Below are 22936 nucleotides of genomic sequence, written 5' to 3'. Positions count from 1 at the left end.
TTAGTGTTTTTGTTCTCTTCAGATAAATACTCAGAAGTGGAATTTTTGGGTCATTAGGTAGTTCTATTTTTAATTTTTTGAGGTAACTTCATACTGTTTTCCATAGTGGCTGAACCAATTCACATTCTCATCAAAAGTGCATTAATAAAAATATAGAGAGATCCCATGTATTGTATATCTACTTTTTCCCAAAGGCAACTACAGTTGCAAAATAATATAGTACAGTTTCATAACCAAGACACTGTCAGTGTCACAGGTCATGGAACTTTAAGAATTCTTTATACAAGGTAGGACAAAAGTAGGTTTACAGTTGTTTGTATGGAAAATAATACAATAATAAATAAATAATAAAAGAATAAATGCTGTTTCACCTACTCCCAAGTGCAAACCTACTTTTGCCTCACCCTGTATATTCTGGACCATACGGCATTTTCCTTCCAGTCTGTTCATATAGTAAATGATACTAATTAATTCTTTAATTTAAAAAATTGTGGTAAAATATACATAACATAAAATTGACCTTCATTACTACTTTTCAGTGTACAGTTCAATAGTATTAATTACATTCATATCGTTGTGCAACCACCATCACTGTTCATCTCCAGAACTCTCTTCATCCTGCAGAACTGAAAGCACCCATTAATCAACAATGCCCTTTCCCTCTTACCCCCTCGCCCCTGGCAAACACCATCTGCCTTGTGTCTCTCTGAATTTGACTACTCTCGGTGCCTCATATAAGTGGAGTCATACAGTATTTGTCTTTTTTTGACTGGCTTTTTTCACTTAGCATAATGTCCTGAAGGTCCATCAGTGTTGTAGTATGGATCTCCTATGCTTTAAGGCTGAGTAATGTGTCGTCGTATGTATATACCGTATCTTGTTTATCTGTCCATCATGGACACTGGGTTGCTTCCACCATTTGGCTTGTGTGAATAATGCCGCTGTGAACAGGGTGTACAGCTGCCTTCTGGACCCAGCTCTCAGTTCTTTGAGTGTATACCCAGAAGTGGCATTGATGGTTCACATTGTATCCAGATCTCCCTTTTACTCTCCCTCTGTTTTGCTCTTCTCTAAGCCCTGACTCTCTGAGTATCTCTTCCATTTAGATATTTAAGTTTTTAAAAATTCTCATACATTTATTTCTTTAAATAATGGTGTCAGTCCTTAGTGAAGAAGATTGTTTAGAGAACAGAGTATAGCAGTTATTGACTTTCCTAAGTGTCCAGAAATGCTTTTGCTTCAATCCTTGCTCTTGCAGAAGTGTTTTAGTTCTTTTTATTTTCTTAGTAAGTACAGTAGAGTGGACACGATCGGTTCTCTCTGCTGATTCAGGACCTTGCAGTGCTTTGGGCTGTCATCGTGAACAGCACAGTGTGCAGAGGGTGGACGCTGCTGGGGGTTGGAGCAGCGTGCTCACCCCTCTGAGTTCTTTATAAAACTACATCCTTGATATGAGTTTGTTTTATTTTATTATTTGGTGTTTAAAAGCAAATCAAACAATATATTTTTATATAACAGTATTTGAAAGATGTTTACTAAACTTTGTTTTTCATCTGGCCATCTTTACTATTTTTTTTTCTCTGCCTTCCTCTTTGCATCTGTATCCTGTATCACCAGGGAACAGGCCGTCTCCCAGCTCTGAGGAAGCACCTTGAGGAGGTGTAACTTTAGAAGGAAATGGGATCTGGAGTGCAGTCTTCATTTTCCTCTCCTAGCTGCGCTTCTCTTTCTTTTACTGCATTTCAAAGAAGAAAACAGAGCTTTGGAGGAAAGAAGATTAGAAAAAGAAAGAGGTAGAAGAATCAAGAAGAAGAGAAAAAGCAAATCAATTCTGAAGAAGCACATAGGAGGTGGGGCAGGGGGGTTAAGTGAGATTAGGGAGGATGATTAGAGACACCCCCAAAGTCAGGCTTCAGTATTGCTTCTGTCTTTGGACTAAATACCCTGACCTCTCTGAGTCTGGGGATCAGTTGTCTGGAACCTCCTGTGGCTGTGACAAGTAGGTCATTAAACCAGAGGTCACTTGGGCTGGAATGAACTTAATTAGCATTCTGCAACAAGCATTTCTTAAGTGCCTGCCATCCACAGCTTCCTGAATGTCATAGCCGTCATGCCACCAGTCAGGGACAGAAAAGACCAGCCCTCCACTCTAGGTTGTTCACTGCTCTCTGGGCAGAAGGGAGGAGTCCCCCAAGTTCTCCAAGTCCCTTCTCTGTCCCCTGCCTGGACATGCCTTTCTCTGATCCTGGGGCTGGGGAATTGCAGGATCTGTGTTTTTTCCTTTCAGCTTATAAGTCCGTTCATAATACTTGGAGCTAGAGGTCCTACCATGCCAAACTGTTAGATGTTACCTGATCTAACATTGCCTGATAAGGAGTAGTTCCCTGCTTTACAGGTAACAGAAATGAAGGTACCTGGTATATGTTAAACATAGTCTCCCAGGCAGGAATGACAGGTTCCTCTCACTTGTATTTTTATCAGCTCATAGGTTTGCATGACATATGGCCAGGCTTGGAAGCAACCTGGGAACCCAAAGGCATAACATTTTCAGTGTACCTTTCCCATGTGTTAACTCCAGAAAGAAGTTGGACATATTGTAAGGTAATTTAGTTACAAAGAAATTGTGGCATCTAAGCCTACATTTTTTTCTTACAGAAGTTAAGAAACAGAAGTAAAAAATACAGGTAGGCTTGATGGATCTAATAGATTACTGACATTGCACCTTTTTTTAAATCCTCGCCTGAGGGCATTTTTCCATTTTTTGTTCAGATAGAGTGGGAGGGAAAGAGAGAGAAACATCAAGTGGTTGCCACCCGCAAGACCCAACCAGGGCCGGGGACAAACTGCAACCGAGGTACGTGCCCTTAGCGGGAACCGAACCCAGGTCTTTCTGGACTGCAGGCCGACGCTCTAACCGCTGAGACAAACCGGCCAGGGCCTGACATTGCACTTTTTATGGCTTAGTTTGCTGCTCACATTTCTGATCTGAAATTGCTATTCTGCTTAATTAACTTATTTAAATACTCAAAGGTAGTTTGCGTTCTAAATGCGATTACTGTCCTTGATGTTTTCGTCTGACCGTTTAACAGGAAGAGCAGGTGTTGTGCACAGTGAGTGACTTATCTACATCATGAGGATGTCATAAATCACTGGTTCTCAACCAGGGTGATTTTGCCCCCACCCCCACACAGAGGGTATGTGACAATGTCTGGAGACATTTTGATGATCAAGCCTGGGGAAGAGGTGCTACTGGTATCTAGTGGGTAGAGACCAAGGATGCTGGTAAATATGCTACAGTACACAGGACAGCCCCCATACAACAAAGAATCATCTGGTCCGAAATGCCAACAGTGCTGAGGTTTAAAAACCCTGTCAAGCCCTGGCCAGTTTGGCTCAGCATTTAGAGCGTCGGCCTGTGATCCAAAGAGTCCCGGGTTTGATTCTGGCCAAGGGCGTGTATCTCGGTTGCGGTTCATCCCTGGCCATGGTCCGGGTCATGCAGGAGGCAACCAATCGATGTCTCTCTCTTACGTTGATGTTTCTCTCTTTCTCCCTCCCTCTCTCCCGCTCTGTCTGAAGATAAATGGAAAAATATCCTCAGGTGAGGATAAAAACAAAATAAAACCCTGTCATAAATATGTGCAGAAGATACGGTATAGACTGACTGATAAATCAACTACATTAGGAAAAACCCAAGATGGTGCTCATAATTGTGGCTATTGTCCTTGGGTTTTTCTGTTTTGTTTTTTTCTCCCAGTTTTCTATTTTGAAATCATTTTAGTCTTACAGCCTGGGTCATGTGTATCTCTATCTCTGTTTTCTTAGCACTTTGTACATGGGAGCTTTGCTAAATGTTGAATGAAATCAAAGAGGACTAAGACCCATCAGGAACAGATTCATCTAGGTTTCACTTCCATGTACACGGTGGGAAACACTGAGGTTTGGAGATCAGCATCTTGGTTTCCCAGAAACATCCAGCAGGTTGCCTGCCTCCTGCACCTGCTTGTTCCTTTGCTTCTGCTTGGCTAAGGTTGCTCACTGCCAGTGGAGTTCGTGTTGTGGAGAATATCTCCTGCTTAGGACACTTGTGAGCTTTGGTCTTGAAAGAGATCGTGTCACACCCTGCACCTTACCCCAGCCATTTGGGGTGGCCAGCACAGTCCTGTAGGCCAGCACTTTTAAATGTGTGTGTATGTGTATTCTGATTAAAACACAGAACCATAAAGTCAAAGTCTTCCGTAATCCTGATAATAAATTGGTATGTATTCTTCCAGTTTGTAAATGTATATATTGAGATATAATAATTAATGATAAAAATGGAATTATAATTTTATTGTGCATTGTACTCTTACAACTTATGTTTTTCTATACTATATCATGGACATTCTTTATTTTATCTGGTATGAGGGGTAAATCATTTAAATTTGTCTATAAAATAAAGATTATAGTATCCACTCACCTACTTCAGAGGCATTAGATTCAGGTATAAATTAAGATTTGTAAAGTGTGTTGAGTTTTTTAGATGAAAAAACCATGGTGTTATGGACAGTGGTCTATTTTCAGTTGATTATAACAATGTGGAATGGTTCTGTTACTAATTTCTATTGAGATGTTCTAGAAGTATATTTTAAGAACATTCTGAGTCTTTGGAAAGAAATGATTGTGGCTACGTTACTGTAGTTAGTGTAATAATCTTAGATTTTGACTGTCTTTTTTGTGTTCCCCACAGGCAAATACGTGTATCAGCCTATGACCCCTGTAGAACAGCTCCCAAGCACTGAGATTCCTGCGAAGCCTCGGGAACCCACAAACACCATTCAGATCTCAGTCTCTCTCACTGAACACTTTCTGAAATTTGCATCTGTCTTCCAGCCTCCCCTCCCGCCTGATTCACCAAGGTACTGTATGATCTCAGACCTCTTTATTGACAACTACCAGGTTAAATGTATTAATGGGAAGATGTGTTACGTGCAGAAGCAGCCAGCACCACATTCCCTCAAAATGAGCCCTCAGGAGGTCTCTGCACATGATGCCTTAATTTCAAAAGAGAGCAATACACCAAAAATAGATCACTGCTCTTCTCCCTCAAGTTCTGAGGACTCTGGGATCAATGCCATCGGGGCTCACTATGTGGAATCGTGCGATGAGGACACAGAAGAAGGAGCAGAACTGAGTTCAGAGGAAGATTACAGTCCAGAGAGCAGCTGGGAACCGGACGAGTGCACCCTTCTCTCCCCATCGCAGTCTGACCTGGAGGTGATCGAAACGATAGAAACCACCGTGTGAGAGTCAGCGCAGGAGCTGTCCTCTGATCCAAGCCGAGCTTTTGTACTTTTGTTGGATGGATCCTTTTTCCAGTGCAGTTGGTTTTTCTACCCCTCTCTAACAACAATAGCAGTTCAGTGGTCTGCTGATTAGCTTCACTCTTAAAGTAGTCTTATAACTAAGTATTTGTTTTCTTTTGTATCTTGACTTACTTTCTATGTAGCATCTGGTGTCATGAATTGTGACCCAGCCTTACTTTCACTGGGAACTTAGTAAGCAATGAAGTGATGGTCACAGAGTATCATGGACCAGGTTGAGGAGCTACCCAGAGTGAAGGAGACAGTACTTTTCTAAATACGCAGTTCTTCACGGAAAAACACCTGGCATTCCTTTTGGCATGCTGACAGGTACCCCCGCTGCCCTGCTAGTCCCATATGGGACTCAGCTCGCGTGAGGGGAACAGACTGTGCCCCAGTAGATGCCCTTCTGCCCCTTTCTCCTTCTCTCCACCACCTGCATGGGTCAAGGCCAGTTGCCTGGCTTACTTCTAGGAGGGTACTGGGGGCCAGCTTAGCCCCTAGCCAGTGTCTGCACAACCTTCCATGACCTGGGGCTGAACTAGACCTTCATTTAAGAAGAGATGACACCTTCAATTTCATGCTCAATCCAGCTTTAGCTGAGTGCCTACACTCTGCAGGGTACTGTGGGGATACAGAATGGGTAAGACCTGACTCCCCATGTGAAGGGAACCACAGTCCAATAGCAGAGATAATATCTGCAGGTAACATTCCCCAGAATGCTCTGGGAACGCAGCGGAAGGAGAGATGTACTTGGCTTGTCGCTGGGGAATGTGTTGCAGCATTTGAGCTGGTCTCTTGGGTGGGTTTCCTAACATTTCCCTACTTTTCTTAATTGTTCTTTAAATCTGGGGAAAACTTTTAGGAAGTTATATAGGTATTATATTTAGGAGGCAGCCACAACTGACGTCTTAAAAAAATATCAGTTAATAGTTTAGTTAGCATGGAAATGCTAAAGACGACAGTCCTTTAGGGATTAGGAATGAATGAATCTAATAGGTTTGATGAATTCTGCTTCATTTGGTTGTATGAAGCATTAGAATGGCTTAGGTGAGAAATGGATTAGAATTCATTATGATGCATGGGTTTTTATGCAAATGCAAAAGCAGTTGAAATAGTTCACTGCTAAGTCAGGAGAAAATATTTTGTGTAATATTCATTCACTTTAATACAGTAAAATTCATGGTCTGTTGTACATGTTCTCTTTTCTCACACATACACAATGGTGAATAATTCTTTCTTCTTTAGCTCTCTTCAGAAATCTATTCCCAATCTCCACTTATACCAGGTGTTCTTGTGTGAGTTGGTTATTTGCCATTTCTCCAAATCTCCTCTCCATGAGGCATAGTTAAGAATCCAGGACATTTAACATGTGGTCCTAATGAAACTAGAACTGTCAAAGTTGGAGACAGAGAACTGTTCCTTCTGTCCTGACTGCCCATGAGTGTGCTCCTGTGGCATTATCTCATGCTGTCAGCATTGTGGCACCCCTTTTCCGTGTTACGTCAGTTTGTATTTTAAGAAATAAGAAGCCTCCACTTGGCTTCCTTCACAAATCACCAGGCAGAATCTGGTTTCCTAGTCGTATGTGTAGTTCCAGTGATTGGCTAGAACATTTGTTAGCTTTAGGTGCCTGAACATCCATAGGGTTTAGAAAGCAGAGTATGCAGATTCCTTTGAGAACAGCATTAGTGAAAACTTTCTAAGCTGGATGAGAATGCAGCGTAAGGTCCCACCTGTTGAAAGGTAAGGACTCAATAGCTCGAACCAGTAAGGTGGTGAGAAGAGCTCCAAGAACAGGAGGGCACAGGGGAGGGCAGGGGAGGTGGGGGTGCAGTGAGGGTTTCCCCACTGGCTTGGCCCACCCAGCCTAGGTGGCTCAGGGACAGACATCTGCTGAGCCCTACCTGAGGTTCTCAGTGCCTCCTGCGATTGAGTGGTCATTGGTCAGCTGAAAGGGAGCTCAGGCCCTGTGGTGTATTCAAGGTGGTAATAGCAGCATTAGCACCCTGTCTCCAGCCCCACCCCCTGAGCAAGTAAGCTCATTGAAGCCCCAGTGCAGACAGAGGGTCCTGTTTCTCTGCACCGTTCCTACCAGTTCTGTGCTCTGGGCCCACATTCCTCATCCCTGTCCCTTACACTAATTGGAGTCAACCACGAGGCCTTTAAAGCCTTGGAAATACACTGTCATAGGGCCATGTTTCCGAAGCTGGCTGTTCGGGGTTGGGCCCTTTATCAATAATATCTATAACTTTCAAAACTCTTCAACTGCCATTCAGAGTAGCCACAATTTTAATGGAATTTTTGGATTTAATAATGGTTGATATAATTTAAAATATTTGCACAATCTCTTTATAATTAAAAACTCACTAAGCTTCACTTACTACTATTTTATAGAATTGGAGATGTTCCACTGGATTCTAAATATTAGATGCTCCTGGATCTCAGAATAACCTTTTCTAAACAAGCACAAGCAAGAATTTCTTTTGTCCTAGCACTGTTAATATTAATAATTCTCTAGAAAATTATACACAATTGAACCAGAATTGTTTCTTTATGCTTGCATTCCAAAAACAACTCACAAGGATATAAAAATGTGTAGTTTCAACTTAAATTCTAGGCCTGTTCTGTTCTATATTATATAAAAGAATTTCTCTGTAATCCTGATATTATATTGCTCTTTTTGTATAAGCATATTTATAGGCACTTTAGAAAGTATTTAGATGCAGTGTGTACTGTAGGTGTCGGAAGCAGTCATGTCGAACAGCCGCTGGGCTCGCGCTGCACCTTGAGAGGAAAGCCGGACTGGCGGGCGCTCACTGGGAGCAGGGGTGGCTGTGTCGATGGAGAAACTGCTTTCTTGGGCTTTTGTACAAACCTGGCCCCATTCCTATTTTTTGAAAGTTGGTATAAAAGCTGTTAGGTAGAAGACACAAAATAGTGCTGTGTGGAATTTAGCTTTCTTATCGTACCAAGATTTATTTTAGAATCTTCAAGTCTCAAATGTGCTCATAACTTTCCTGAGACACGATAAAGCAGTTTAAAATGCTTTGTGTTTGTAGTCTGTTGGTACATAAACAAATATGGCTTTACCATCAAATCTAGATTTTTTTTTACTTGTAATTTTCAAGATTTGAAAATAGAATTTGAGGGAAACCCTGAGAAAAAAAGGTTGCTTTACTGGAAAGGGAAAACATAGTTCAAGGTAATACCATACAAAATAAAACCATTAAATCCAGAACCAAATCGTGAAGTTATCCTGAAGTACCTTTTGGATTTGCTCTAGGATTTGATTCTTTCTTGCGGGTGGGATTTTATTTATTGACCTCCAGTTCCTGGCCTTTTGGAAACATCACAATTCTCTGGGAATTGGTCATAACAACTCCTCTTATGCAAATTTCTCTATTTGGGTAATAGGATGCAACCAGATAATTTAGAGAGCTGTCAAAATACCCAGCTATGCTTGGCAGTATAAATACTACCAGATAAGAAAAAAAAGCATAAGATAAAATAATATTTATACAGTCAGCTCTTGATTATTCCATCTTGTTTGCAACATTTTATTAAAACATTTTGGCTTTCTACATGAGGAAAACAAAAATGTAACTGTTCTTTCCCACGCCCCTCTCCAGAGGAGCGTGAGCAGCACTGAGAGGCCAGCTGTATTTTTAGAAGGTCAGGAGTGTGGGTGTCTCGCCCTCAGGAGGGCGGCAGGAGGAGGCGGGAGCTCCACTCACTGTCGGGGCTGGGTTTCCAAGGAGGTCAGTATGTCTCACACCCCAGCATAAGTACAAGGACACTTCTCAGAACTAATTTTGGAAGTATTTTCCTTTAGAAAATGTGTGTCACAGCTCCCTTTCATATCATGGACAGTTGAGTGTGGGCTGATTGGGGGAGGGCCTGGTTCTCTGGGCTGGGGCTCTGTCTGGGGGCTGACCTGAGCTCGCGTCCCTGTGCTCACGTACCCTTTTAGGCTGTTCATACCTTACAATATTCAGTTACTGTGCTATTTTTTAAACTTGTGTATTTTAAAGTTTTAAGCACAATGTTGACCATTCTGTAATTTCCTAAAACTAGATTGTTTTCCTACAGACAGCTCAACTTTCTTTTATGTATAATACTTTAGGAAAATAACTACCTTGTAAAATAAATGTGATTTTTTTTCTTTTGTACCAGCACAAATTTGGCATTTTGGAGTTTGGAATATTCTTTCCCTGCACTCCCCCCTTTCAAGAAGTTCTGCTTTAAATAACAACACAGTGAGCTAAACAAAACAAAACTCACGTTTGTGAAATGTGAGATAGTTACATCGTGTGCTCACACTGTGCCGGGATGAGCAGTTTGCATCTCGTCCTGGGTGAATGTTGTTATCCGTAGCACATAACTCCCAGAGCCCTTTGTAATAAGGCTTTTTGTTGGCTACTTTAGGTTTATACAAATAACATTTACATTCTCCACAAACAGTATTTATTTCACACAAAACTACAAGTTTTGTATTCAGATCACACATCCCATGTAGACAGTTCAACCACAGGTCCTTGGTGTGCAGCTACTGGGTCACCGAGGCTCACAGTCCAAACCTCAGGCTGGAAACCCAGGAGCTCAGTTTTCACATTCAACACTCCCGGAAAAGAACAACTACTGGGGTTAGCTTTTATTGAACAGCCTCACTGGGATTGCTAAATAAATCCTTTTATTAGTAATAGTAATATCATTATTAATACTATTAATAATTATGGTTCAACATCTACCTTACTGCTTTCTATGAGTAACCCTCACAGCAGCCCGAGGGAGATTTTAGCATCCCCATTTCATAAACGAGGAAGAGAATTCAGGAAGTACGTATTTTTGCCCAAGTGGCCCAGCTTGTACGTAGTGGGAGTCAGAGTTTGAACCCAGCCCTTTGGCTCGGGAGCTCACCATCTCAGCCCTTGGCCTGTGTTGTCTGCTCTTAGGGCACCGGCCCACCCTCAGGGCACTCGGAGGCTGAGCCGTGGGTGCCTCGTGAGCCTGGAAGGAGAGCGGCAGGTGTTCCATCCCTGTCCCTACCCAGGAGCACCTTCCCACGGGCTGGAGGCTCATGCCTCCCCCAGGGTGGCTGCTCTCCAGGCAGTGTTGGAGAAACACCCCCAGGCTTCCTTCCTCTCTCCTTTTCCGTGCTCCACACAGCCCTCCCCCAGCATGCATGCACACGCACACCCGCCCCATCTCTGCAAATATCTCAGAGCTGTCATTAGGCCAGTTTCTTCCACGTTGAATCACACCTTGAGGAGCAGTCAAGGCTAGCTGTTTCTGCCTTCACAAAAGATGACTTGTCTTTTAAAGTGACTTCTGCAGACAGCTAATCTCATCTACCGTGTGTGCATTCTGCTAATTTAACTCTACGTAATTGCATTGCCAAGTTCTAGAAGGCATTTCATTGTAGCCTCTTACAGTGCTGACTACACACACTTTTATTCTGCAATAAACTTGACTTGAGCCTCACATCCTCCTCAGTTCAATCACCTGGGGGCTGGTGATGCCTCTTTAACCCTTGTGCCACCCGTTCTGTGCTGACACGGAGCTGCGGGGAAGACCGCATCTTGGGACTCAGTTCACCACAGCAGGGTTCAAGGAGGGGCAGCTGGAGGCCACGTGGACTTCTTGAGGAACCAGGCAGATTGCAAAATTCGGTGGAAATGCAAGTGAAAAGCAAGACAAAGTAAATATGCCTACACATTAATGGTGTGTTTCTGTTTGCTTTTTTGAAGCTTCCTGGTTTTCTAAAATGAATTGATACTGTTTTTACAGTCAGAAACAAACCCAATATGTTAATTGGTCAGATGATTCGGGGGGTGGAGCCAAATGTGCTGGGGTGCGGGGTGGGAAGAACGTCTGGGGTGCGGGGTGGGAAGGACGGCTGGGGTGCGGGGTGGGAACGACGTCTGGGGTGCGGGGTGGGAAGGACGGCTGGGGTGCGGGGTGGGAACGACGTCTGGGGTGCGGGGTGGGAACAACGGCTGGGGTGCGGGGTGGGAAGGACGGCGCTGGGTGCGGGGTGGGAAGGACGGCTGGGGTGCCGGGTGGGAACGACGGCTGGGGTGCAGATGTAAACGGAGAGCCCGCAAGTGCAGGCCTCGTCTCACCACTCTGGTGCCTGCTGGACCAGACTAGAGCCGGGCTGGGGAGTGTGTCCTGAACCAGCGGGCCTCCACCGAGGAGTGACCCGGTTCCAGACGTCTGACCACGGCTGCAGAGTTCTTGGGCCAGCGGGTTGGAGAGAGGAGAGGATTTGTTTCTCGCTGCTCTCAGCCCCTAGCCTGCAGCTCTGCTGTGAATTTGGAGAGGGAGATCAGAACCCTGGGGCCCTGGTGGGACATCTCAGCCCTCTGTGACGCCTGGCCTGTCACCCAGTGTGAAACCCCAGGTGACTTATCCCAAGAAAGAGATCTGGAGTGTCACTGCAAGATGACAACAGAAAACAGCATCACGGATCAGCGAAGCACCACTCGCCTGAATGGGGACTTACCCCAGCGGCACTGGTAGAGCAGGATAATTTTGTGAGTTTATGGTTGAAACAACAAGAGCTAAGCCAACCATGAAGGCAGGTCAGTCAGTCATCCATGGCAGGTAAGCAGCACTGGCTGACTCCCAGTTGGGCGGTAATACGCCCTCAGCTGGAGCCCAGTCACACCTGCCCTGCTCCTCAGGCCCCCGCCCAGGCCCGCGCAGGCCCGCGCAGGCCCGCCCAGGCCCGCGCAGGCCCGCCCAGGCCCGCCCAGGCCCGCCCAGGCCCGCGCAGGCCCGCGCAGCCCGGCAAAGCCTCTCTGCGGGCAGCAGTCAGGGCAGTGTTTAACTGGGGGGCGGGGGTGATGAACTGAGACTTGAGGGCCTGAGGTGCTGGTCATTTGTATTTGCTTGATCTGGGTGCTGGTTCTACAGGTTGTTCACTTCTTGAGCGAATCCAGCTGTATACATACGGTTTGTGAACATTCTGTTCATAAAATTTACTTAAAAAACAATGATTCTAAAGAAAATGTGGTGATACCTATTCTGTTTTAAGCACTGTGCTTATGGGGGACACGGAGTGGCTAGAACATAATCCTGACCTCGGGAGTGTCGGGGACAGGGAAACACCCCCCTGTGGGAATGAGGTGAGCGGAGCTGCCATTTCCCATCAGTAGCTGGGGAAGGCTGAGCTCAGGGTGTGGAGGAGGCTGGTGGCAGAGGAGGGGCTGCCCCAGGGGAGCTCAGCAGTGCGCAGGCTCCCGGGGGGCCTGGAGGGAGACCTTCCTGCATCTCTGGGCTCTTCACAGGCATCTGATTCTGGAGAGGCACTTTTGAAAAAACATTTCCCCCAGGCAGAGCTGAGTAGGAGCACATGGCTTCTAAAAGGATCCCTGAAGCTCTGAATGACTTACTCGCTAAAGCATTCACCACTGATGGGGGCCGTCAGCTCTCCTCCTCCACCAACACCTCCCTCCCCCTCCCCACGTGGGCTGTGCTTGGTAATGTGTTACTTTGTAAAGCATCTTCCCACGTGTCACTTGGACTTTGCTATAGACACGCAGATTGCTTTGATCATCTTTTTCAGAAGAGCAAACAGCCTTCCTCAGCTCACACGTGTGCCAGTGGTCTGTCTAGAGCCCGGCTCCTTCCAACAGTCTGTCCTGCGAGTGCCGCTGTGTGCCCCTGGTGGCCCGAGCGGGCACGCGCAGAGCCGAGGCGGGAGCCCAGAGGAAACATGTTTTCAGGTAGTGACTGTTCACCAGGTAACAGCTGGGATGACAGTGCTGTGTGTGGCCACCTAGAATTCACTCCCCTCTCCAGTCAGGGCTTAGATTGCCTCTCAGAGGGTCATCCCCCCTCCCCCAGGGGGGCAGCCTGAGGGGGACATTCAGACCAGGTACCTGCTCTTCCCAAATGGTAGCTGCAGGGTGTAGGGTCTCTAGAACTTCCCTCCCCCAGATCCTGCCTCTGACCACTGCCACAGCCACAGGGTGAGCGTGTCACCTGGTAAAGCAGCTCCACAGGGGGGGGCTGAGCGGCCCTCAGAGCTGCCTGCCCTTAGCCTGCTCCTCACCCCAGAGCACCTGCCCCTCAGTGAGCTCCATGGCGACGTCTGCAGAACCCGGCTGCTGCTGAGTCTAGAAACATTTCCAGATCAGTCTTTGCCCCTAAGGAACTGCTCTGAAGTGGGACCCGGCATCACTGCAGACTGGAACATGCGCGAAGTGCCACGAGGGGGCAGGGACAGCGACGATGGCTGTCTGAAGGCAGGGATAGGGGTTCAGCTCAGGTCTCCCATCTCCAGAGCCCAGCACTTCGAGTTGGTTTCTCATCTACCCTGGGTAAGACGAGGCTCTTCACATCCAATCGGGTTCCTTCTTAGCAGGGCACGGCCAGCATATGTGCCGTGTGCTCAGTGTGCTCAGTGGTGTGTGCCTGGAGTGACAGAGAATTCCTGGGATCTGGTCCAGTGGACGGGTGGGAGGAGAGTAGGCTGTGGTGCTGTCTGCCCTGATTTGCAGGGTTCTGACACTCAGTAAACTGCCTTGGCTCCTTTAGACTGTAGAATAAAGGACAATCACCAAGCTTACTTTGAGAATATCAAACTCCTTTGGCCTTCATTTTAAGCTCATCAAGAAACCTCCTTGCCCTGGCTGGTGTTGCTTAGTGATTAGAGCATTGGCCTGAGGACCAAAGGGTTTCAGGTTTGACTCCTGGTCAAGGGCACGTACTTGGGTTGCAGGTTGAATCCCCAGCTCCGGTCAGGGTGTGTGCAGGAGGCAGCCAATTGATGTGTCTTTCTCCCATGGATGTTTCTCCACCCCCATCTGTCCCTTCCACTCTCTCTAAAAAAAGTCAATGGAAAAAACATCCTTGGGTAGGATTAACAAACAAAAGAAGAAATCTTCTCATCTGTAATCTGGGAGGTAGCATCTTGGCTTTGAACCACAGTTCTGAGTTCAAATCCCTGCTCTGCCACTTCTTGAGTGTGTCACCTTGGTTAACTTATCATGTCTGAGCCTCAGCTTGCTCATCCATAAAATGGGGTTGAGACTATCTCATATAGCTGCAACCAGCATCTTCCTCAGCATCTGCTCAGCCACTTCCTCCAGTCTGACCCCTGCACACGTCCATCTGGAAACCGCAGCCTGTGCAGCCGGGTTTCAGGAGGGTTGTACAGGCATGCCTCGGCGGTATCTTGGGTTTGGCTGCAGAGCACTGAAATAGAGTATGCAACTAAGCAAGTCATAATCTCTTTGCTGGTGAAGGGTTTTGCCTTCAATTTATTAAAAATGCAAAACCTGTGACGTGCATTAAAGGGAAAAGCAATAAAATGAGGTATACCTGTATAATAAAGGCTAAGCTGATATTTCAGGGGCCTTTGTACAATGCCAAATGTTACATGCATTGCTCATTCAGTCTTCAAAACAGCTCTATTTTATAAGAAATTGAAGCTTAGAGAAGTGAAGTGACTTGTCCAGGATCACAGCTAGTATGTGGCTGAAGCAGGATCTACTGTCTGTTAAAGGCCAGCCCATTTGCATGTAGTTCATGCATCTATTTCCTGTGGGCTTGGTTAGCATGAGCCAGTCCATGAGCCTGATCCTCCCTGAGCGGACTGCTGAGGACGGAGAACCTCAGCCTGAGGTGGAAACCTAGTGTGTGTGTGGTGACCTCCTGCCACTGCTGGCTCAGTGACTACAAAGTCCCAGGGCCAAGAAATGTAAAAGTGCTGCTCAGGCAGCCGGTCCCCATCACAGGAGCACTGGGGGGCTGGGCTGCTCTGAACCAGTGTGATGGCGCTGCTATCTGAATAAAGATAGTGTCACCATTAAGATCCTTGACTTGAATACAATGGAATCGTGGTGATAAGTGTTCTAAATATCCTTTATGGCTTGACAGGTTGAGAGCTAGACAGCCAGCCAGCAGGCCTGCAGAACGTAAACACAGAGGCATTTATTGTTAGAAGGGAAGATCTTACACTCAAAGGGATGTTAACATAAACACTGCGGCAGGGAGGTGACCGCGCCCGCCCAGCAGGTCCTGGGCTGCCACCAGTGCAGGTTTCAGATCCGCTACGGCCTGGCCCACTGTTCCCTGTTCCTGCAGCAGCAGAAGCTGAAGTCCCTCCGTGGTACCCTGGCTGAAGGAGCCAGGAGGACAGCGTGAGCTCCACCTATTCTCTAGGCTTCCAGGCAAACAGGACAAAGTCCCAACAGGCAAAGCACATTTTCTCAAAAAGCTGGACGGAGGTATGTGACATTTCCTTTGCTTATTAACAAGCAAAACAGAATCAACTAGTCTGGTGAATTGATGCTGCGGCAACACCATGGAAGTCAGGGAGGGAGCCTCCACTTCGGAACCTCTGCTCAGAAGTGTGGGAGGCAGTGGGGGCCAAGCCAGTTGAGAGGGGTCACCCCCAGTTGCCTTGTGATTGTCTCTGGTCTCAGGGCCAGACCCCAGACAGGCCTCAGTCCTCAGTCGCAGGCGGGGGAATGAGCTGCAGCTGGAAGTTCTTCTGGAAGATGCTGTGGAAAGCAGGGCCACTCTGGGAGCCACTGAACGGCCTGGAGCTCTCGCTGCCGCGGCTCTGGGAGAGTTCTGTCAGGAGGGCCAGCTGCAAGGAGGGGATACGTGTCAACCAGGCGGTGGGCACACACCGTGGGGGAGGCTGGATGTGGAAGGGGGTGGGGACAAGGGATCCGGAGTCCCCTGCCTCCTACGAGGGACAGTGCTGCACTGCGGGAAGAGCACACACACGGTTTGGATCCCAGGTCTGTGTCTACCAACAAGTAATGGGACTAGGGACATGATCACTTCATCTTTTGGACTGAAATTCCCTCCTTTTATAAGTGGGCTGCAAGTCTCCCGTAGAAACATCGAACTGATACTCTCTGATACCGGAACGCTGACTGGTTCTGAACCATCCATGCTCTGAGTCCACCTCCAGCTGGTGCCTGACCCTGTGGCCTCACCTGAGCTGAGGTTCCCCCTCTGCTCACCTCACCGCACTCTCCCTGGGTCAGGTCTCAGGGTGAATGACCCTGTTCTATGGTCACTGGCTCGGACTGCTCTCGTGTAACCTGGATAGCTCCAAATGGATGCCAGCTGCCACTCCAAACACAGGGGCTCCAGGGGAAACTCAAGGGACTCTGCCTTCTCCTCTAAAAAGCCTCTCTGCTCCCAGCTTTCCTGTTTCCACCCATGACACCCATGAACACCTCACTGTTAGTGGCTCAGTTCTGGAAGACCTGCCAAGGGCAGAGCGTGGCAGGAGGAAAGGTTAATGCCAGCCCATTGGGGACCAGGCTCTACCACTCAGTAGGGCCATCCCTTTTACCTCAAAGAGCCCTCTGCAAAAGGAGGGAGCCTGGCAGGCTCGCCCTGGAGGTGCCACTGATGGTCAGGGAACAGAGGAATTCTGCACTAAAGGCCAGCTGTGAGGAGAGCCAGCCACAGGGGGATCCAAACCGGAAGTCTGGGGACTTCCAACAGCCCTGGGTAGCTGGTGAGTGCTTTTTAGGTGCCTCGGTTCTGTATATGTGTATTATTTCTTTAAAAAATTTAATTACAGTTGGTACACAATATTAATTATATTAGTCTCAAGTGTACAGTATGATGATTTGACATTTTTGCACCTTACAATAATGATCTCCCCACTGATTTTAGTCATCTGTCACAGTGGAAACTTACTACAGTGTCACTGACTATATTCCCTTCCCCTTCCCTGCCCAGCCCCCACTGGCAGCCATCTCTTTAGTTTGTTTCTGAGTCTGTTTTTCTGTTTCTGAGTCTGTTTTTCTGTTTTGTTTGCTGTTATTAGATTCCACATATAAGTGAAATCATATGGTATTTGTCTTTAACTTATTTCACTTAGCATAATACCCTCTAGGTCCATCCATACTGTCGCAAGTGGTAAAATTTCATTTTTTTTATTGCCTACTATTCCATTGTATGTACCACTTCATTATTCGTTCATGTATCGATAGACACTTAGGTTACCTCCATATCTTGGCTATTGTAAATAATGCTATAATGAGCACAGGCATGTATATATCTTTCGAACTAGGCTTGTTTTCTTCAGATAGACACCCAGAAGTGGAATTGCTGGGTCATACAGTAGTTCTATTTTAAAGTTTTTGAGGACCCTCCATACTGTTTTCCACAGTGACTACACCGGTTTGCAGTTCCACCAACAGTATACTCCTCCACATCCTTGCAACACATTATGTTGTTGACTTTTTGATGAAAGCCATTCTGACAGGTGCGAGGTGGTATCTCGTGGTGGTTTTGATTTGCGTTTCCCTGATGATTCATAATGTTGAGCATCTTTTCATAAGTCTGTTGGCCATCTGTATGTCTTCTTTGGAGAAATGTCTTTTCATGTCCTCTGTTTATTTGAGAAGGATTGATATAAATTCTTCCTTTAAATATTTGGTAGATTTCACCTGTGAAGCTGTCTGGTCCTGGGCTTTGGTTTGCTGCTGTTGTTTTTTTTATTCCTGTTTCAAATTCATTGCTAGCACTGGTCTGTTCAGATTCTCTGTTCTTCCTGGTTTACTCTTGGAAAGTTGTATGTTTGATGTTTGTAGGAATTCATCTTTTTCTTCTAGATTGTCCAGTTTGTTGGCATAACATTGTTCATAGTATTCTTTAGTGGTCCTTTGAGTTTCTGTGGAGTCAGCTTTCATTTCTCCTCTTTCATTTTTTATTTTGTTTGTGTTCTCTCTCTTTTCTGCTTCATGATTCTTTTTTTTTTATCCTCACCCAAGGACATTTTTGCATAGGGAGAGAGAGAGGAAGAGAGAAACATTGATGTGAGAGAGCCACATTGACTGGTTGTCACCCACACAACCCCAACTGGGGCTGGGGCCAAACTGCAACCAATGACATGCCCTTAGCGGGAACCAAACCCGTGTCTCTTCGGACCGTGGGCCAACGCTCTAACTGCTGCGCCAAACTGGCCAGGGCTCTGCTTGAAGATTCTTGATAGAAGCTTGCCAATTTTATTTATTCTTTCAAAGAACCAGCTTTTTAAAAAAAATTCTCACCTGAGGATATTTTTCCATTTATCTTCAGATAGAATGGGAAAGGGGGGGGGGGTGAAACATCAAAGTGAGAGATACATCCATTGGTTGCCTCCTACATGACCCCAACAAGGGCAGGGGACCGAGGCAATTGCCCTTGACCGGAATCAAACTCTCGACTCTGGTCCATGGGCTGATGCTCTAACTGCTGAGCCAAACTGGCCAGGGCAAAGAACCAGTTCTTAATTTCATTAATCTTTTCTATCATTCTTCTATTTTCTATTTATTACTGCTCTGATCTTTATTATTTCCTTCCTTCTACTTACTTTGGGTTTTGTTCATTCCTCTTTTTCTGGTTTCTTTTTTTTTCTTTATTGATTTTTAGAGAGAGAGGAAGTGAGAGGGAGAGAGAGATAGAAACATCAATGAGAGAGAACATTGATTGGCCGCCTCCTGCACACCCCCACTGGGGATCGGGCCTACAACCTGGCCATGTGTCCTGACCGGGAATCAAACTGGTAACCTCTTGGTACATGGGTCAATGCTCAACCACTGAGCCACACTGGCCGGACTTTTTTTCGTTTCTTTAGGTGTAAGTTTAGATTGTTTATTTGGGATTTTTCCTGCTTCTTGAGGTAGGTGTGTATAGCTATAAATGTTCCTCTTATAACTGCTTTTGCTGTAAGGATATGTTTTCATTTTCATTTGTCACAAGGTAGTTTTTGTATTTCCTTTTTGATCCATTGATTGTTTAATCTCCATGAATTTGTGGGAGTTTTCTTTCTTTCAATTTTTTTCCTGTAGTTGATTTCTAGTTTCATGCAATTGTGATCAGAAAATATGCCTGATATAATTTCAATCTTCTTGAATTTATTGAGGCTTGTTTTGTGGCCAAGTACGTGATCTATCAAAAAAAAAAAAAATGTGTGTAACCTACAGTTTTTGGATAAAATGCTCTATAACTACCAAGTTGAACTGGTCCAATATGACATTTAAAGCCATTATTTCCTTATTAATTTTCTGCCTGGGTGATCTATCCATTGAGGTAAGTGAGGTATTAAAGTCCCCCACTATGACAGTATTATTAATTTTTGCCTTTATGTGCATTAACAATTGCTTTGTATACATGGGTGCACATATTTACAATTGTTCTATCTTCTTCTTAGATTGATCCCCTTTAAAATTATGTAATGTCCTTTGTCTCTCTCTTTTTTTTTTTTTATCCTCACCCGAGGACACTTTTCCATTTTTTGTTCAGATAGAGCGGGAGGGAGAGAGAGGAAGAGAGAGAGAGAGAGAAACATCGACGTGAAGGGACACATCGAGTGGCTGCCACCCGCACGACCAACCAGGGCCGGGGACAAACTGCAACCGAGGTACATGCCCTCAGCGGGAACCGAACCCGGGTCTCTCTGTACCGCAGGCCGATGCTCTAACCGCTGAGCCAAACCGGCCAGGGCCTTTGTCTCTTTTTTACGTTCTTTGTTTTGAAGTGTATTTTGTCTGATGTTAAGTATTGCTACCCCACTTTCTTTTTGTTTTTATTTGCATGGAGTATCTTTTTCCACCCTTCTCTTTTAGTCCGTGTGTCTTTCAATCTAAACTGAGTCTTTCGTTTATAGCATCTAAATGGGTCATTTTCAAAATCCATTCAGCCACTTCTGTGTCTTTTGAAGCATTTACTCCATTTACATTTAGAGTAATTATTGACAGGTATATGCTTACTGCCATTTTGTTGTCTTTTTGTTGTTGTTCGCTGTTCGTTCTTCTCTTGATTCTTTTTGACTTGTTGGCTTTCTTCAGTGTTTTGATTTGATTCCTTTCTCTTCACTTTTTTTGTATATTTTTGGTTTATGGTTACATGAGGTACACATATATTCATCTGTATAAACCAAAAGACAGAAGAAATCTGGAGAGGTTTATGGAAGAAGGTACCCTGGGCTGCCTGCATTTAACATGGCTAAGCCATGATAACTTAGAAAATTCAACCAATGTGGATGTCCATCAGGGTCTGAGGCTTTGGGCAAATTTGGCAGTCATCAATATAAAGAAAGGCCTCTCGGATGAAGGGTTAGGAAATATAGATGCCCTTCCATCTCTTCACAGAAGGGACAGATATCTTTCCACTTCCTTTGCATCCTTTGCCAAATTCTGATTGCTCCCTGGGGCCTGGGCTCCATGTGGCCATAATAGGGCACTTTTCAGACTAAGGAGGAGGCTGGAGTAAGGACTGAGAACTCTGCATTTCCAAAATAGTAATTATAAATAAGTAAATAAAAATGTAAGCAACCACACAAACATTACCCTGGAACTTCCTCGGTACAGATGACAAAGCCGATCAAATGCTTGGATTTGCTGTGGATCCAGAACAGGTTCTGAGGTTGCCTGAGAAATAAAAAAACAGTAAGATTAGTAACATTCATGGGCAGTCTCTGAACTTGGCCAATGGTGAAATAGGACGTGCTACTTTCTTCACTTCTCTGTAGAAAATCCATGCTACCAGCAATTAGTGAGAGATAATTTAGTGAGCATTAATTAGAAATGGGCAGGTCCTTCTAAAGTCCCTTGGTGCAGCCCTCAGCTGACCTCTCTATGGACCCTTTCCCCAGGGTGGTCTCTAATTTCCTGTACTGACCAGCTTCATTTAGGACATGGGTGGGGAACCTTTTTCTGCCAAGGTCCATTTGGTTATTTATAACACGATTTGCAGGCCATACAAAATTATCAACCTAAAAATTGGCCTGCTATATTTGGTCAGGCTAATTTGGTGAGGCGTGTGAGGTTAGCTGGTGTTGATTTCATGGGCCTTATAAAGCCCATGGGCCAGACATCCACCCCTCCTGCTTTAGGGCTTCTTGATTCCTCTTTGCCTTTACTGGGCAGAAAAATGTAGCTCCATCCAGCCTTGCCATCACTTAGTACAGTCAGCAAAGATGGGCCTTCTTTGTGGTGACAGTGGTGGATGTCATTTCCCTGTCTCATTATAAAGCTGGTAGCCACATATGGGGTTGCAAGATTGGTCTACTACTTTTGGAAGAGGTGAATTCTAACTTATTTCTATAGCAGTATTGTGGTGGAACATGCCAATATTGTGCTTCTACTCTTGATGGATCTGACCCAACTCACACCCACTGAAAAGAAATGGGATCTTGTGGGAGCAGCCATAGGCTTTGGAGTCAGAAGTAAATTGGAATACCAGTTCTGACACTAACCTGTTGTATGACCTTAGACAAGTCACTTCTCTAAGCCTCAACTCCCTCACCTATAAGTGAAGGAAGACAATGCTTCCTTTATGAGGTTACTGTAATTTAAATTAATGAGATACATATTTGAAGTGGCTTTAAGTTACCTGGCACCCCATAAGGGCTAAGTATACACTTGCTTTTATTCCTACATTTAGAGATACTCTTAGTTAAATGTTGATTTCAGAAGTGTTTTTATGTTTATGCACAAGAGTAGAAAAAAGATGGCTTTCTTTATGCCGTATGTACTATGAACGTGTTTGGCATGAATAAAAGGTATGACTGAATAAAGACCTCACTTGTCTGAGAAGGGTTTCGGTGTGAAAGGACAGCAGCGTGCTGTCCATGAGCACCACTCCACAAAGAAGTACTGTCGTGTCCATATCTTTACCCAAGAAGGATTTGAACTTAAAAAAAAAAAAAAAAAAAGATTTATATAAGAAGTTGTGTCCCAGATAAGAAAAAGCTGAAGGAATTAATCAGCACTAAACTAATATTTACAAGAAATGTTAAAGGGACCTAAGAAGAAATGACAAAAAATACGAATGATAAAATATAAAAAAGAAAAAATTCTCACTGACAAAGGCAAACATTTAGTAAAAGCAGTGACTCAACCACACAAAAGCTACTACAAAGGTTAAAAGGCAAATGTAGGAAGATAATGTGCAATTACAACAATAAACTAAAGGATACACACAGAAGTATGAAAGAATGACAAAAACATAAATGTGGAGGGGGTGAATAAAACTGTAGTGATTTTAAAATGAGTTCAATTAAGTGACCATCAACTTAAAACAGACTGTATAAACATAGTGTGGTACTTATGAAGTACATGGTAACCACAAACCAAAAATCAACAAGAGATAAACAAAAAACAAGTCATCAACATACAAAAGAAGAGAGCAAGAAAATAAGGAACAGAAAAGAACTACAAAAACAATCAGAAAACAGTTAATACAGTGGCAATCACTACATACCTATCAGTAATTACTTTAAATGTAAATGGACTAAATGTTTTTAACAAAAGACATAGGGTGGCTGAATGGATAAAAAGACAAGATCCATACATATGCTGCCTGTAAGCAACCGGCTTCAGAAGGAAAGAAACAGATTGAAAGCAACAGGCTGAAAAAAGATATTTCATGCACATGGAAATGAAAAAAAAAAAAAAAATCTGGGGTAGCAACTCTTATATATAAGACCATATAAACTATAAAACTAAGGTTGTAACAGAGACAAAGAAAGGCATTTCATAATGATAAAGGGATTAATCCAACAAGAGGATTGAACTCTTTAAACATCTATGCACCCCATGTAGGAGCACCTAGATGTGTAT

The 22936-nt window shown here is 44.7% G+C and overlaps 2 protein-coding genes across 10 annotated transcripts in view; one reads left to right on the top strand and one right to left on the bottom strand.

Moving 5' to 3' along the window:
- The window catches only part of CUNH3orf70 (chromosome unknown C3orf70 homolog), a 78422-nt gene extending 70763 nt beyond the window's left edge, over positions 1–7659 (top strand). Inside the window, exon 2 of the mRNA XM_036243857.1 lies at positions 4730–7659. Coding sequence (XP_036099750.1) covers positions 4730–5286 — 557 coding nt within the window. The 3' untranslated portion in view covers positions 5287–7659. The remainder of the gene's footprint in view (positions 1–4729) is intronic.
- Positions 7660–15263: 7604 nt separating this feature from the next.
- Positions 15264–22936, bottom strand: part of VPS8 (VPS8 subunit of CORVET complex) — a 268778-nt gene continuing 261105 nt past the window's right edge. For 7 of the 9 annotated variants that reach the window (XM_036243939.1, XM_036243940.1, XM_036243942.1 and 4 more), the window contains 2 exons: positions 20663–20743; positions 15802–15948 (listed from right to left, as the gene is read on the bottom strand). In XM_036243939.1, coding sequence (XP_036099832.1) covers positions 15802–15948; positions 20663–20743 — 228 coding nt within the window. Of the gene's footprint in view, positions 15949–20662; positions 20744–22936 lie in introns of all 9 variants that reach the window. The other 2 variants (XM_036243937.1, XM_036243938.1) reach the window with 1 other exon arrangement.

The sequence above is a fragment of the Molossus molossus genome, unplaced genomic scaffold (genome assembly GCF_014108415.1).
Source record: "Molossus molossus isolate mMolMol1 unplaced genomic scaffold, mMolMol1.p scaffold_m16_p_5, whole genome shotgun sequence".
Lineage (NCBI taxonomy): Eukaryota > Metazoa > Chordata > Mammalia > Chiroptera > Molossidae > Molossus > Molossus molossus.
Note: the sequence above shows the minus strand (reverse complement) of the source record. Positions and strands in the feature narration are given on the sequence as shown.